Source organism: Chiloscyllium plagiosum, chromosome 26, assembly GCF_004010195.1.
Source record: "Chiloscyllium plagiosum isolate BGI_BamShark_2017 chromosome 26, ASM401019v2, whole genome shotgun sequence".
Lineage (NCBI taxonomy): Eukaryota > Metazoa > Chordata > Chondrichthyes > Orectolobiformes > Hemiscylliidae > Chiloscyllium > Chiloscyllium plagiosum.
This window is the reverse complement of record NC_057735.1, coordinates 10,867,315-10,882,675: the sequence shown is the minus strand read 5'-3', so window position 1 is coordinate 10,882,675 and position 15,361 is coordinate 10,867,315. Positions and strand designations below refer to the sequence as shown.

The 15,361-nt window shown below is 44.3% G+C and overlaps 1 protein-coding gene across 2 annotated transcripts in view; it reads right to left on the bottom strand.

Annotated features, from left to right (window-relative positions):
* The window catches only part of cntn2 (contactin 2), a 226,451-nt gene that overhangs the window by 6,661 nt on the left and 204,429 nt on the right, over window positions 1–15,361 (bottom strand). For both annotated transcript variants that reach the window (XM_043716481.1, XM_043716479.1), the window contains 4 exons: window positions 15,044–15,159; window positions 11,703–11,889; window positions 5,849–5,961; window positions 3,117–3,282 (listed from right to left, as the gene is read on the bottom strand). In XM_043716481.1, the coding sequence (XP_043572416.1) occupies window positions 3,117–3,282; window positions 5,849–5,961; window positions 11,703–11,889; window positions 15,044–15,159 (582 nt within the window). The remainder of the gene's footprint in view (window positions 1–3,116; window positions 3,283–5,848; window positions 5,962–11,702; window positions 11,890–15,043; window positions 15,160–15,361) is intronic.

Below are 15,361 nucleotides of genomic sequence, written 5' to 3'. Positions count from 1 at the left end.
GAAGTTGCATCAAGACACTGTTCAAAAGGGCCACAACACACTGCAGCACACCAGAACTGCAAAAAGAGGAAGAGGAACACCTATACAAGGTATTCGCCAAAAACGGATACCCGCGCAATTTCATCAACAGATGCCTAAGAGAAAGACAACGGAACGAGGACATGCCGCAACCCAAAGGACTAGCCACACTACCATACATAAGGAGCATTTCAGAACTGACAGCCAGACTTCTGCGACCACTAGGACTTATAACAGCCCACAAACAAAAGCTTCACAGGAGGCTCCCAAGCACTGAGGATGTCACCTAGACAGGGGACGAAACGTTTGCAACAAAAATTTCCAGCTCGGCGAACAGAACCACAACAACTAAACAAACATTTCTCGCCTTGCTCTCTCTTGACATTATCAGGACCTTTTCTGCACATCTAACAAAACTCTTTGCTACCTACCTGTGAGTGACCTCCATCTCATAGAATCCCTACAGCGTGGAAACAGGCCATTCGGCCCAGGGTGTCCACACTGGGCTGCCAAACAGTAACCCACCCAGCCCATTCTCCTATTACTTACATTTCCCCTGAATGATGCACCTAACTTACATATCCCTGAAACCATGGGCAATTTAGGATGGCCAGTTCACCTGACCTGCACATCTCTGGATTGTGGGAGGAAACCGGAGCACCCGGAGGAAACCTACGCAGGCATGGGGAGAATGAGCAAACTCCACACAGACAGTCACCTGAGGATGGAATTGAACCCAGGTCCCTGGTGCTGTGAGGCAGCAGTGCTAACCATTGAGCCACCATGCCACCCATCTATTTAACCTCAGGACCTGGTGCAAAGGCAAGTGGAATGACAGGGGTTGAACTCCCACGCCATCTTGGAACTCTTTGTTTCTGCTCAGCCAGGAGGATTACAACTAGGGCTCAAACAAACTGCTGACACAAGTCAGCTACAGCTCAGTTTGTAAACTAGCCTGCTTCTTGCAACAATCTGACGTCAGTGGGTTAAACTAAGCAATTGAGTCAAGGGTGCAATCAGCTCCCCCATGTTTATAATGCTGCTATGTGTGGCCCCCAGCAGGCACTACATATTGGCAAAGAGTTGCGTGGAAATGTTGATCCAACGTGTCTGGGGCTTATTACACATTTCCTCAAAGAGTAATGTGCTCCCGGGGGGTCCATCAATGAGACAGACAGAGAGACAAACACATCAGCAAGACCCGGGGGGAAAGGATGAGGGAACCTGACAGATGCCTGTAACCCCAGGCTGAAAAATTACTCAAAGAACAAACAACTTGACCAGACTCTACAGAAATACTCTCATCATTAGTTTACCAAAATTCCAGAGAAATCTCCATAGCATTTCCATGGCTCAGTATCATAATATCTCAGTTCCACAGAATCTCAGAATGGTCATAGCGTAGGTGGGTGCCAATTGGCCCATCGAGTCTATGCTAGTTCTTTGTGAGAATCTCAGTTCATCTCACTTCCTTGCCTTTTTTCTCGTAAACCTGCACATTGTCTTCAGATGATCTTCCAATTCTCTTTTCAAAACCCACAAGTGAATCTGCTTCCACCCCAATGTCAGTCAGTGCACTCCAAAATCTAACTCCACAGTGCATGAAAATGTTTTTCTTTGTGTTGTCATTGCTTTATTTTTGTCAATCCCTTACATTGTTGTTCCCTGGTGGGAACAACAGTTTCTTCCTAACTACCTTATCCACAACCCTCACTGTTTTGTAAATGCATTCTCGTTTTTTGTCTGTGGATCTATACCTTGAGTGTTTGTGTGTGTGTATGGTGGTGGTGAGGGCGCTGCTTGGTTTAGTTCAACTAGCTAGACCACTATTCATTGGTTTGCAATGTCCAGTGATGCCAACAGCATGGTTTCAATCTCTGCACCAGCTGAGGGTGTCATCAAGGACTGTCTTCTGTGGCCCTCAGATTAAACCACTACCAGTTGTCTCTCTCTAATGGGAGAGTGATCTGATGGGCTGTGACAACTTTGCCTTTAATCTCTTGATGACAAAGAGGACCTTGATTTCTGACAAAGCGTTTTGAAGTGACCCTTGAGAATGCATTGAAGCCCTCCCTTGGTTTTATCCTTCCCTGAAATGGTCACAGGGAAGGTTCCAACTTGACAGTGGGTCAGCCTGCGTGTGCCTGTAAGGGATATCAGTCATAGCTGGAGGTTTAGTTCATGAGGAAATCTCAGTTAGTGCAGAATCTCAGCACTGGACCAGAACCAGATCAGCCCCATCTCTTTGGGCTTTCTCAGGTCAATTGCTGATCCTAAGATGTTGGAGCTGAGTAGGCCATTCAGCCCATTGAGTCCATTCTGCTCATCAATGAGGTCATGGCTGATCTGATAATCCTCAACTCGACTTTCCAGACTTTTCCAATTAATCCATTGTCCCCTTCATGATTAAAAATCTGTCTCTCTCAGCCTTGAATATACTGAATCACCCAGCCTTGATAGCTCTCTGCAGTAAAGAATTCTACAGATTCACTACCCTCTGAGAGAAGAAGATTTAGTATCATTGAACAACAACCAAAGTAATTCTAATCAGAGGGGATGGTAGGACAATGGTGATGTCCTGGATTTGTAAATCAGATGCCTGGATGAATGCAGTGGGGGCATGGGTTCAAATCCCACCTTGGTAGTTGGAGGAGTTTAAATTCAACTACTCCATGAATCTTGGGGAAGGTGTTTGCCATGGTAATGGTGACCATGAAAAACTGCATTATTATTTTTAAAAAAAAGATGTCTAACCCATTTCTGTCCTTCAGGGGAGGAAATCTGCTATGGTTACCCAGTCTGGCCTACCACCAATGTGGTTGACTCTGAAATGACCTAAGAACTCATCAAGTTATAGGTAGTTCACGAGCATCTGCTCAAGGGTAATTAGAGAAGGGTATTAAATGCTGTCAGTGATTCTCACATTCCAAGCATCAATTTTTAAAAAGTGGCTTTAAGAGCACAAATAATAGCCGTGAGGGAAGAGCTTCACTGTCTGGCTTCCAAATTGTATTGTTCCAACTGGCTCTGCTACCATCTCCTCATCTTTCAGTTCAAGTCTCTGTCAAAGCTCAGAGAGGTTACTGACTCGTGCTGACCTGAGCTCTTCGATATTCGGATCTTTGCAGCTGCACCATCTCCTCCTTCTCCAGAGGCACGGATCATCACCAGGTAGCTCATGTCATTGGTAAACGGGATTTGCACTGAGTTCTTTCTGGTTTCTATCATTTTGATTTCTGATTGATCTTCAGCCTTGTACAGTACCTAAAATAACAAGCAGTTTCTTATTAGGATAGTTGTTAAATTGCACAGAAAGGCTTGTATGCATCACCCCTTCTGAACACATCGCACAATATTGTCTCCAGAATTTTACACGTGATCAACTGTTTCTTAAGGTGTGTGTGTGTGTGTGTGTATATATATGTGTGTGTGTGTCTGTCTGTCTGTGCCCTTCTGAACACATCGCACAATATTGTCTCCAGAATTTTACACGTGATCAACCGTTTCTCAAGGTGTGTGTGTGAGTGTGTGTATATATATATATATATATATATATATGTGTGTGTGTGTCTGTCTGTGTTTTTCAAAGAACACACATTGACTAGGAGAGAGAAAAATATCTTTTTCTTCAAATAGTGTGATGACATCTTTCTTATCCACCAGAATCGCTGCGAGAGACTGTCATAGCCAGTTTTGGAAAATTATGTGTAATTTTGGTCTCCTTCCTATCAGAGGGATGTTGTGAAACTTGAAAGGGTTCAGAAAAGATTTAAAATGATGTTGCTAGGGTTGGAGGGTTTCGGCTATAGGAAGAGGCTGAATAGGCTGGGGCTGTTTTCCCTGGAGCAATGGAGGCTGAGGGTGACCTTACAGAAGTTTATAAGATCATGAAGGGCATAGATAAATAAATAAACAAAGGTTTTTCCCTGGGGTTGGGGGGGGGGGGGGGAAGTACCCAGAACTAGAGGCCATAGGTTTAGGGTAAGAGGGGAAAGATATAAAAGAGACCTAAGGGGCAACTTTTTCACACAGAGGGTTGTATGTGCATGGAATGAGCTGCCAGAGGAAATGGTGGAGGCTGGTACAATTACATCATTTAAAAGGCATCTGGATGGGTATGTGGATATGAAGACTTTAGAGGGATATGGGCCAAGTGCTGGCGAATGGGATGAGATTAGTTTAGCATATGGTTGGCATGGACAAGTTGGACCGAAGGGTCTGTTTCTGTGCTGTACATCTCTATGACTCTAAGACAGGGCAGAATCTTTGGCCTGAGAGGGGTGCTGTTGTGGCAGTGGGTAGGGGTCCTGCCTTTGAACCAGGTAATCCCCACTTTAAATCTCAGTCCAGGGCCTGATAGCCAACCAAGATATGTTCACAATGTAGCTCAACAAGTTGAGTATCAACTTGTAAAGCCTTCCAACCCTATGCCAAGAGAGGGAGTAATATAGAACATATAACATTACAGCGCAGTACAGGTCCTTCGGCCCTCGATATTGCGCTGCCCTGTCATACTAATCTGAAGCTCATCCCACCTACACTATTCCATGTACGTCCATATGCCTGTCCAATGACGACTTAAATGCACTTAAAGTTGGCGAATCTACTACCGTTGCAGGCAAAGCATTCCATACCCTAACTACTCTCTGAGTAAAGAAACTACCTCTGACATCTGTCTTATACCTATCTCTCCTCACTTTAAAGTTGGGTCCCCTTGTGTTTGCTGTTCCCATACCTGGAAAAAGGCTCTCCCTGTCCACCCTATCTAATCCTCTGATTATCTTGTATGTCTCTATTAAGTCAGCTCTCAACCTTCTTCTCTCTAATGAGAACAGCCTCAAGGCCGTCAACCTTTCCTCGTAAGACATTCCTTCCATACCAGGCAACATCCTAGTGAATCTCCTCTGCACCCTTTCCAAAGCTTCCACATCCTTCTTATAATGCGGTGACCAGAACTGTACACAATACTCCAAGTGTGGCCGTCCTAGAGCTTTGTACAGCTGCAGCATAACCTCCTGGTTCCGGAACTCAACCCCTCTATTAATAAAGGCCAAAACACTGTATGCCTTCTTAACAACCCTGTCAATCTGGGTGGCAACTTTCAGGGATCTGTGTACATGGACACCGAGATCTCTCTGCTCATCTGCACTCCCAAGAATCTGACCATTAGCCCAGTACTTTGCATTCCGATTACTCCGTCCAAAGTGTATCACCTCACACTTGTCCACATTAAACTCCATTTGCCACCTCTCAGCCCAGCTCTGCATCCTATCTATGTCTCTCTGCAACCTACTACATCCTTCGTCACTATCCACAACTCCACCGACCTTAGTGTCGTCCACAAATTTACTAACCCATCCTTCTAAGCCCTCATCCAGGTCATTTATAAAAATGATGAACAGCAGTGGACCCAACACCGACCCTTGTGGTATGCCACTAGTAACTGGATACCAAGATGAACATGTTCCATCAACTACAACCCTCTGTTTTCTTTCAGCAAACAGTTAATAGTTGAAGAGATTCCTGGTCAGCCAGAAAGAACATTTTTACAAACATGTTTTATAACATGTTTGTAAAATGTACATTGTCACAGCAACTCAGACTCTCTGGGAGGGGGGACAATTGGTTCAGTCAGCTGGGTGAGCAGTGTGGATCAAACAGGCACTAACTGCACAGTGTTCATCTGATCTATTCTGGATGGGGTGGATTCAGGCGTAATATCCTACCATGGATAGAGACCATGGTCCTGTGGGTCAGAGATGCTCTTCGGCCGAGAATTAAAAAGAAGTAACAGAACTGCTAAGCTGACGTCGAATTTTCCAAATCCTACCTTGTATCCATCCACAGCAGATTCATTTTCAAAGGCCTTGACGTGATCCCATTTGATCTTGACCCAGGAGCCAGCTGATCGCCAGGAGATTTTACCTGGTGGGCGGTTTGGAGCTGGGGAACACAAGAAGAGCGAAAAATTAAACTCATGACTTCAAAGTAAAACTGGACCAGATTTACACAAAAGATCCACTTTTGGAAATTCCACATAATCAAACTAGATGAAGTGAACATTTTGGGGACTAAAAATCATTGCCATGATCTACAATTAATACTTTATTTAAAAAGCAGGTGAGTTGCATATAGAGATACCCAGAGTCTCAAGTTATGCATAAACCTCTCGGTATTTGTTTGCAGGTAGTAATTCCTAATACTAAGGGCAAAATAGAATAGACACTACCCCATCCTTCAGCATGTGAACAGATCTCCATAGCCAGGATAATAGATGATAACATTACACAGATATACCAGGGCGAGGTTAAAATGTTTCACTGTATATGAAGCCCATTAATAATACTCAGTCATTTGTGAATGACGTTCATAGGGACAGGGGGAGATTTCTGATGGGATTTTATTTTGATGAGGAGGTGCCGGTGTTGGACTGGGATGAAAAAGGTCAGAAGTCACATGACACCAGGTTATAGTCCAACAGGTTTATTTGAAATCGCAATCGTTCCTGCATCAGATGACGTCAGGATTTTATTTTGCCAATTTTTAAATTCATTCATGAACTATCAGTATTGTCAGCTAGGCTAGCCCATATTGACCAGCCCTAATAGCTGCTGTGGAAGTGGTGGTGAGCTATCTCCTTGGAATATTGCAGGCCATGTAGGGTAGTACTGTTAGTAAGATAGCTCTCTGGACTATCCCAGGAAATGTCTGAATATGTCAATTTTACTGCTCCTTGGATGCAGCCTGAACTGCTGTGCTTTTCCAGCACCACTAATCCGGCAAACCCAAAACACCTGGCAAAAGAGAACAAAAAATAAAGTACTGCAGATGCCGGAAATCTGAAACAGAAATTGCTAAAGAAGGTATTCTGGACCTGAAGCATGATCTCAGTTTCTCTCTCCACAGATTCTGCCTGACTTGCTGAGTTTCTCCAACACTTTTTACTTTTGTTGTAAAAGCGACATATTGCTCTGACCCATCTTGTACATTTCAAAATAACGGTTCAGAATGACCAATATATTCATTTCCAAGTATGATCTTTATTCTTTACTGGTTTTCTCTGTGCAAGGCCATACAACCCTTTGGGTTTGTTCCATCATTCAATAAGATCACAGCTGGATCTGGTTGGGGTCTCAACTCCACTTTCATGTGTGACCCCCCACAGCCCTTGACTCCCCTGGCTATCAAGAATCTATTTAATACTGCCTTGAATTAATACAATGGCCCAACCTCAAATATTTTCAGGGGAAGAATATTCCAACTTAGAGAGAACAAATTTCTCCTCATCACAGCCTTAAAAGCAAAACCTATTAATATGAATTCTAGGAAGGGAATTCCAGGGGTTTTACCAGTGACAGTGAAGATACAGTGATGTACTCTTTAGTTAGGATGGTGTGTAAATTGGCGAGGGACTTGCAGGTGATGGTGCTCCTGTGCAACCGCTGCCCTCTTCTTTCTGAATGGTGGAGGTTGTTGGTTTGGGATGCGCTGGCAATGCAGCCTTGGTGAATTGCTGCAGTATGTATTGCACATGGTACATACTACTGCCAAAATGTGCCAGTGGTGCAGGGAATGGAAACTTAAGGTGGGAAATGGGATGCCAATCAAATGGATTACTTTGTCTTGGGTGGTGTTAGTTTTTTTGAGTGTTTTTTGAGTGCAGGAATTCCCTGCCCAGTGAAGCAGTTGAAGTTTCCTCAGTAAGTGTTTCTAAAGTTAAGATAGATACTTTTTTGAACAGTAATGGAGTTAAGGGTTATGGAGAGAGAGCAGGTAAGTGGAGCTGAGGCCATGAAAAGATCAGCCATGATCTTATTAAATGGTGGAGCAGGCTCGATGGGCCAGATGGCCTACTCCTGCTCCTAGTTCTTATGTTCTTATTTTGGAGCTGCACACATCCAGGCAAGTGGGGAGTACTCCATTACACTCCTGACTTGTTACTTCTGGATGGCATTCAGCTGGTTGGAGTGTGAGGAGCTGATGTAGAACTCTCAGCCTCTGACCTGCTCTTATGGCCATGGGATGTATGTGGCCAGTCCAGTTCAGTTTCTGTCCAATGGTTATCACAGGATATTAGTAGTGGGGAACTTTCAGTGACGTTGAATATCCCTGGACAAGAATATCTCTTGTTGGAGATACTCATTGCCTTGCACTTGTGTGGCATAAATGTTAATTAATACTTATCAGTCCAAGCCTAAATGTAGTTTATGTCTTGCTGCTGTGGACATAGATTACTTTAATATCCATGTAGATGGGAACTGTTCATTGCACGTCTATCAGTGAGCAACACCACTTGCTGTTGAAATTCAAGAAGTGAACTACTTTATTGAGGTTTTTAATCAGATACCTGACTTAGTTCATAAATGGAGATAGATCAATGTATTGGCTATTTGTGTTGTTTGATAAATACACATATATTTTTGTCCTTGGGTTGTGTTGGCACAGTCGGATTTATTATCCAGAGAATACCACGAGGTTAGTCATTAAGTGTGGGGACTATGGTCACATGCTGGCCAAAGCCACGGGGGAAAATAAACCTTTTTCTGTGCTGACAACAAATGGGTTTTCCTCGAGTGTAGAGTTTCACTGGGAAATGTCAATTGCTGCCTTTTACTCATTTTGTATCCAATGCTTCCTTGTCCTCCTCAGAAATTGCACTGTCCTCCTCAAATCTAGGCACGGGGGACACACGTGCTGATCTTGTGAAGGCCAACTGGAGGGTGCTTGGGAACCATTAACTTTTATGTTTAACAGGGATGAGTGGTTACCCAGAAAACTGGCAAAGTCACAGTCAGCGGAAAAAGTTTTGGGAAGTGAAAAACAAAATAAGACACAGTGAAAATGCAAGAGTCAGACTTTAGAACGTGCTTAATTAAAACAAAAAGATTTATGGATGCTGTAAATCAGAAATAAAAACAGAAATTGCTGGAAAAGTACAGCAGGTCTGGCAGTGACTGAAAACATGGAGAAGGTACTGGTCCTGAGGAAGGGTCACCAGACTCGAAACATTAACTCTGATTTCTCTCCGCAAATGCTGCCAGACCTGCTGAGCTTTTTGAGCAATTTTTGTTTTTGTTAAGAAAATGCCTTTCTGGATTGAGAGGTTTAATCTTCACGGTATATTGTGGCTGTTTATGTTATTGAGAATGACTTTCTTCTATTATAAGAATGCAAGTTATCTAGGGGGCTTTGAGTGCTCTGCTTCCGAAGGTTATTAGCTTTATGCATGTGGGTGCTGCCTGTATGTGAGTGGGGAATGCATGCAGGCAGTGCATGTTTCCGTGTTCTAACATCCACTTTATTGCTACAATGGAATGCTCCCCACTTACCTGAATGAGTGCAGCTCCAACAACACTCCAGAATTTTAACATCATTCAGGGCAAGACAGCTATTTAATTCGCACTCCATCCTCCACCTTCAACTTTCACTCCCTTCACCACCTATGCACAGTACAAACTGCATCTACAGGACACAAGATGCACTGCAATAACTTCCCAAGGCTCCTCAGACGGCATCCATTCATGTGATCTCTGCCATCTAAAATGATAAGGGCAGCAGGTACATGGAAACCTTATTTCCTGTTGGTTCCCCTCTGAGCCACTCACCATCCTGACTTGGAATTGTATCTCTGTTCTTTCACTATCACCAGGTCAAAATTCTGGAAATCCCTTTCTAACAGCTTGGGGCAGCATGATGGCTCAGTGGTTAGCAATGCTGCCTCACAGCGCCAGGGACATGGTTCAATTCCAACCTCGGGCGACTGTTTGGAGTTTGCACATTCTCCCCTTTGGGTGCTCCAGTTTCCTCTCTCAGTGCAAAAATGTGCAGGTTAGGTGGATTGGTCATGCCAAATTGCCCAGAGTTATCCAGGGATGTGTACGGTTAGGTGGATTAGCCATGGGAGATGCAGGAATAGGGTAGGAAGGTGGGTCTGGATGGGATGCTGTTCAGACAGTCAGTCTGGGCTTGTTGGACTGAATGGCCCTTATCCATATTGTGATTGATTCTATGAGCACTGTGGTTCAAGAAAGCAGCTCACCACTACCTTCTCCAGGTTGTCAGTGATGTCCACATCCCCTGAATGAATATTCATTGTAGTAGATTTATTTGGCATTCAGTCATGTTAAGGTTGTGTTCACCAATCACACATTTATACGTGTATCCTTTATCCACATGCCCCTGAACTGAAAAACCAAAGGTGTTTTTGAAAGCGGACCAGAAAAAGTCTATAGGTACTCCAAGTTTAGATTACTTACAGTGTGGAAACAGGCCATTCGGCCCAATCAGTCCACACCAACCCTCCGAAGAGCCATTTCCCTCCAAACACTAACACTAGTGGGCAATTTCGCATGGCCAATTCACCTGACCTGCTCGAGGAAACCCATGCAGACACAGGGAGAATGTACAAACGCCACACAGACAGTCACCCAAGGCTGGAATCGAACCCGGGTCGCTGGTGATGTGAGGCAGCAGTGCTAACCACTGAGCCACCGAGCCCTTTGGAATAAACTTTGCTTGGCCCAAATTGGAAAGATTTTTTGACTCAGTGTGTCAACAGGTTCACTTGGGGCCTTTGGGAAAAAGAACTTTCCTTAGTCGCCACACACGCAGACGACAAGCAACATGAATTCGACTGGGACAACACTACCATTATAGGCGGAGATGTGTTGCTGGAAAAGCGCAGCAGGTCAGGCAGCATCCAGGGAACAGGAGAATCGAGCCACTATAAATGCCGGAGGAAACACCACAGAAGCGCTTCACAGGAGGCTCCCAAGCACTGAGGATGTCACCTAGACAGGCGACGAAACGTTTGCAACAAAAATTTCCAGCTCGGCGAACAGAACCACAACAACGAGCACCCGAGCTACAAATCTTCACCCAAATTTTGAACTTTCAGATTTGTTTAGACCAACAGAAACTTTTTACCAATGGACCTGAGGGGACATGAACAAACCTACAGGGGTGAGTTCATCCGAAAACCAAAAATATCCTTTATTCAAAAACTAGTTGGTGCTGAGGTTTTCAGAATTATGATTCTTGAGCTGCACCTTCAAAACTTTTCAAAGGCTTGAATTATGTCTCCCTTTCACTTTCATAAGATCTGAATAAATAAGAACAGCAGGACATTCGGCCCATCTAGCCTGCTCAGCCATTCAATCAGATCATGGTTCATTTGATTGTGGTCTTTTCTGCTTGTCAGTGCTTGAGTCCTTTGTCAAGCAATATCTCATAATTTCTTACAACCTCTCCTGACAGGCAGAAGTTACAGAAGCTTAAACACATGTACCAACTGGTTCAAGACCAGCTTCTTTCCCTGCTGTTAATAGACTTCTGGATGTCTAATGTTGATCTTGTTTGTTGTGCATCTTCTTTGCAGCTGTAACTTCAAATTCCTCGCTCTGTTCTATCACACTATGGTCTTTGTATGGTATGACTTGCCTGTACTGCACACAAAACAAAGTTTTCACTGTACCTAGGTGCATGTGACAATAGTCAATCAAATCAAATAAAAAAATCAATTCAATATATTTTCTCCCATATTCTAACCACCCTCTGCACAAGGAATGTCCTCCCCATTGCTAGTGACTATTTCATATCCAGGAGTAGTTTAGTGCAAGATTTGGCCTTCAGTTCGGTTTGTTCTGCCGCAGGTTATAACATGAGGACACCAGGTCAGTACTCACGCGCTTTCTTTGTGGTGACAGTTGTAGAGAGACTGGGAGGACCACTCCCAGCGCTATTGTAGGCTCTGACTTCCACGTGGTATAGAGTGCTGGGCCTCAGACCCGTGACACGAGCTGACAACTCCAGCCCTGGCGTTCTCTTGCGGTCAGCCGATGCCTTTTTATCGTTGTCTCTCCAATACCTGATCTTTGGATGTGAGAAAGATGGAAAAAACCACAGGGGAGAAAGAAATTGACAAAGATTAGAAGAAAGTAATTTAGTGAAAAACAAATGTTAGGTAAACTGCGTCAGATTGTTTCGAATTAATGTCTCAGAGGGTCATTCTGACTATGCGTCATGGTGTAAAATGGGTCAGTGAAGGGAGGCAATGGTCTAGTGGTATTGGCACGAGCCTAGTAACCCAGGGACCTGGGTAACCTTGAGACTGTAAGTAATGGAAACAGGAGTAAACCATTCAGCCTTTGAGCCTGTTCTGTCATTCAATTGGATTATGGCTGATCTGAGATTCCTGCCTTTCCCTGAAACCCTTGATTCCCCAACTGATTGAGTCCATCTCAGCCTTGGATATACCCAAGGATTCTGCCCCACAGCTCTCTGTGGCAAGGGGTTCCAAAGACACTCAACTCTCTGAGAGAAGAAATTCCTCCTCATCGCATCTTAAATGGGCTCCCCTTAATTCTGAGAATATTTTGGGATTCATGGCAGATGGTGGAATTTGAACTCAGTAACAAACCTGGAATTAAAAATCAATTGTCATTAAAAAAAAGACCAATGCAGTTTACTCATGTCATTGAGGGGTGGAATCTACTGCCCTTACCTGACCTGGCCCAAAGTTGACTCCAGATCCACAGAAATGTGGTTGACACTAAAATGACTGAGAAAGACACTCAGTTGTGACCAAGGTCAATTAGGGATGACCAGAAAATGCGAGCTCAGCCAGTGACACCTACAACCCACGAGTGAATTAAAAAAAACAAAGATGCTGGAAATGAACTTTGGTCTGATTTTTAATCAATCTGTTCAAACGTTATGACATATGTCTGGGGGAGATGGGACTTGAACCCAGACATTCTAGAGCAGAGGAAGGGATGTTACCCTTGCACTATAAGAGCTACTTTCCAATTGTGTCATTAAGACAGTCCACTTGATTGGCATTCCATCCACAACCTTCAATATTCACTTACTTCACCACAGTCACACAGAGGAGGCAGTCTGTACCAGCTACAAGGTGCATTGTAATAGCTTACTCAAAAGCACTTCCTAAACCCACAGCCACTACCATCTAGAAAGACAAGATGAATGGGAATGGTATCAACTGCAAGTTTCCCTCCAAGCCACCCACTGACTTGGAAATATATCATGATGTGGTGGTGCCAGTGTTGGACAAGGTCAGAAGTCACATGACACCAGGTTATAGTCCAATAGGTTTATTTGAAATCACCAGCTTTCACAGAACCTGACCTCAGGGACAGCGCTTCGAAAGCTGGGTGACTTCAAATAAACCTGTTGGACTATAATCTGGTATCATGCGACTTCTGACCTTGGAAATATATTACCCTTCCTTCAGTGTACCTGGGTGATCCTCTGGGAATTTCTTTCTAATGGCACACTTGGCATCCCTATATCCCAAAGACTGCAGCAGTTCAAGAAGGCAGCTCACCACCACCTTCTCCAAGGAGTAGGCCATCTGATTTCCAGATTTGGAGTTGTTCTTTCACAATAATGTCAAGTGAAAAAAATTGCATTTCAAACTTGCTTTTCAATATTCCTTAGTTCTCTGTTTACAAAATGTAAATAACCCTACCGACAGCCATAGTGACTGATGTCATCGGTTATATTCTCTGGGGAATTGCTCTGTCTGAGTCATTGGTTTCTGTTGATGTTGGATCCAGTCTTTGCCTTGGTGCTGGATTTGTTTTGGCCTGGCTGTGAGTTTTACAGCATAACACAATACTATCAACAGGAACAAAGTGATGTCACCTATCTGTGTGCAGAGGCACATTAGCACTACCTGGATTCCTGTTCAATCACCGTGCTCTTGTTTACCTGTGTGTAGATGACTGTAGTCGCTGTCCTGAATGGCAGCTTGCATGGGGAGCACACACTGCATTGTCATTTAGTGCGTTATCACGGGCTTTGGAAATTCCTCTGAGCTCCTGCGACGTGAATTTATCCGAAGCATGGTGAGAAACTGTCAAGAGTGACTGGGAGGATTTTTTGTCCACATCCCTGTACAATGCTGTTTCTTTTGCTTCCAGCTAACACTGCCTCCTGCACATTGAGATATTACTCTGGGGTATCTCAGGCAGCAGCATGTCACTGCATACATGTTGTCCCTGAGGCTCCAATCACTAAATGAGACACTTCAACTTCTTTTGTACTACAACACTCCTTTATTTACATCAATACTCAAAAAGTTATCAATCAAAAAGATAACTCAAAAGGTTATCCTCAGTGCTTGGGAGCCTCCTGTGAAGCGCTTCTGTGATGTTTCCTCCGGCATTTATAGTGGTTTGAATCTGCCGCTTCCAGTTGTCAGTTCCAGCTGTCCGTTGCAGTGGTCGGTACATTGGGTCCAGGTCGATGTGTTTATTGATTGAATCTGTGGATGAGTGCCATGCCTCTAGGAATTCCCTGACTGTTCTCTGTTTGGCTTGTCCTATAATAGTAGTGTTGTCCCAGTCGAACTCATGTTGCTTGTCATCTGAGTGTGTGGCTACTAAGGATAGCTGGTCATGTCGTTTCGTGGCTAGTTGGTGTTCATGGATGCGGACCGTTAGCTGTCTTCCTGTTTGTCCTATGTAGCGTTTAGTGTCCTACTATTGTAGGACAAGCCAAACAGAGAACAGCCAGGGACTTCCTAGAGGCATGGCACTCATCCACAGATTCAATCAATAAGCACATCGACCTGGACCCAATATACCGGCCACTGCAGCAGACAGCTGGAACTGACAACTGGAAGCGGCAGATTCAAACCACTGTAAATGCCGGAGGAAACATCACAGAAGCGCTTCACAGAAGGCTCCCAATCACTGAGGATGTCACCTAGACAGGGGACGAAATGTCTGCAACACAAATTCCCAGCTCGGTGAACAGAACCACAACAACGAGCAGCCGAGCTACAAATCTTCTCCCAAACTTTGAATTCTGTCCCTGCCCCCAACAACACCCACACCCTCCACCCCCACACCCCAACCCCATACCTGTCAATCAGATCCCCCCCCGAGCCTTATGACAGAGTCATGTGATCAGTTACATCTTCATGTTTCACAAAGCGCATTTGACCACATACAGAACACCCAGTTCAATGGGAAAAGGGATTGACCAATCAGCAACTCACCTCGTAGCCCAGAAGAATACCATTCATGGTGACCTGTTCGACAGCACGCCAGCTCACCTCGATTTCAGAAGAGGTCAGGCTTTGGGCTGATACCTCAGAGGGGGCAACGCTTGGTTCTGAGGGGAGCGAGAAAGATTGGTGAGTAGTTTGTTGAGAGATGAATGTGAAGAGTAGTGGACCATTAGACTGTACAATGAGTGGCCTCCGTGCTGTGGACAGGACGCATTATGTGATTTACATTTCCAGCATTCACCCTCTTGGCGAACAGTTCAGGGTGGTGTGAGGCAATGGATGTCCATTTGGTCTTACTGCCTTCTG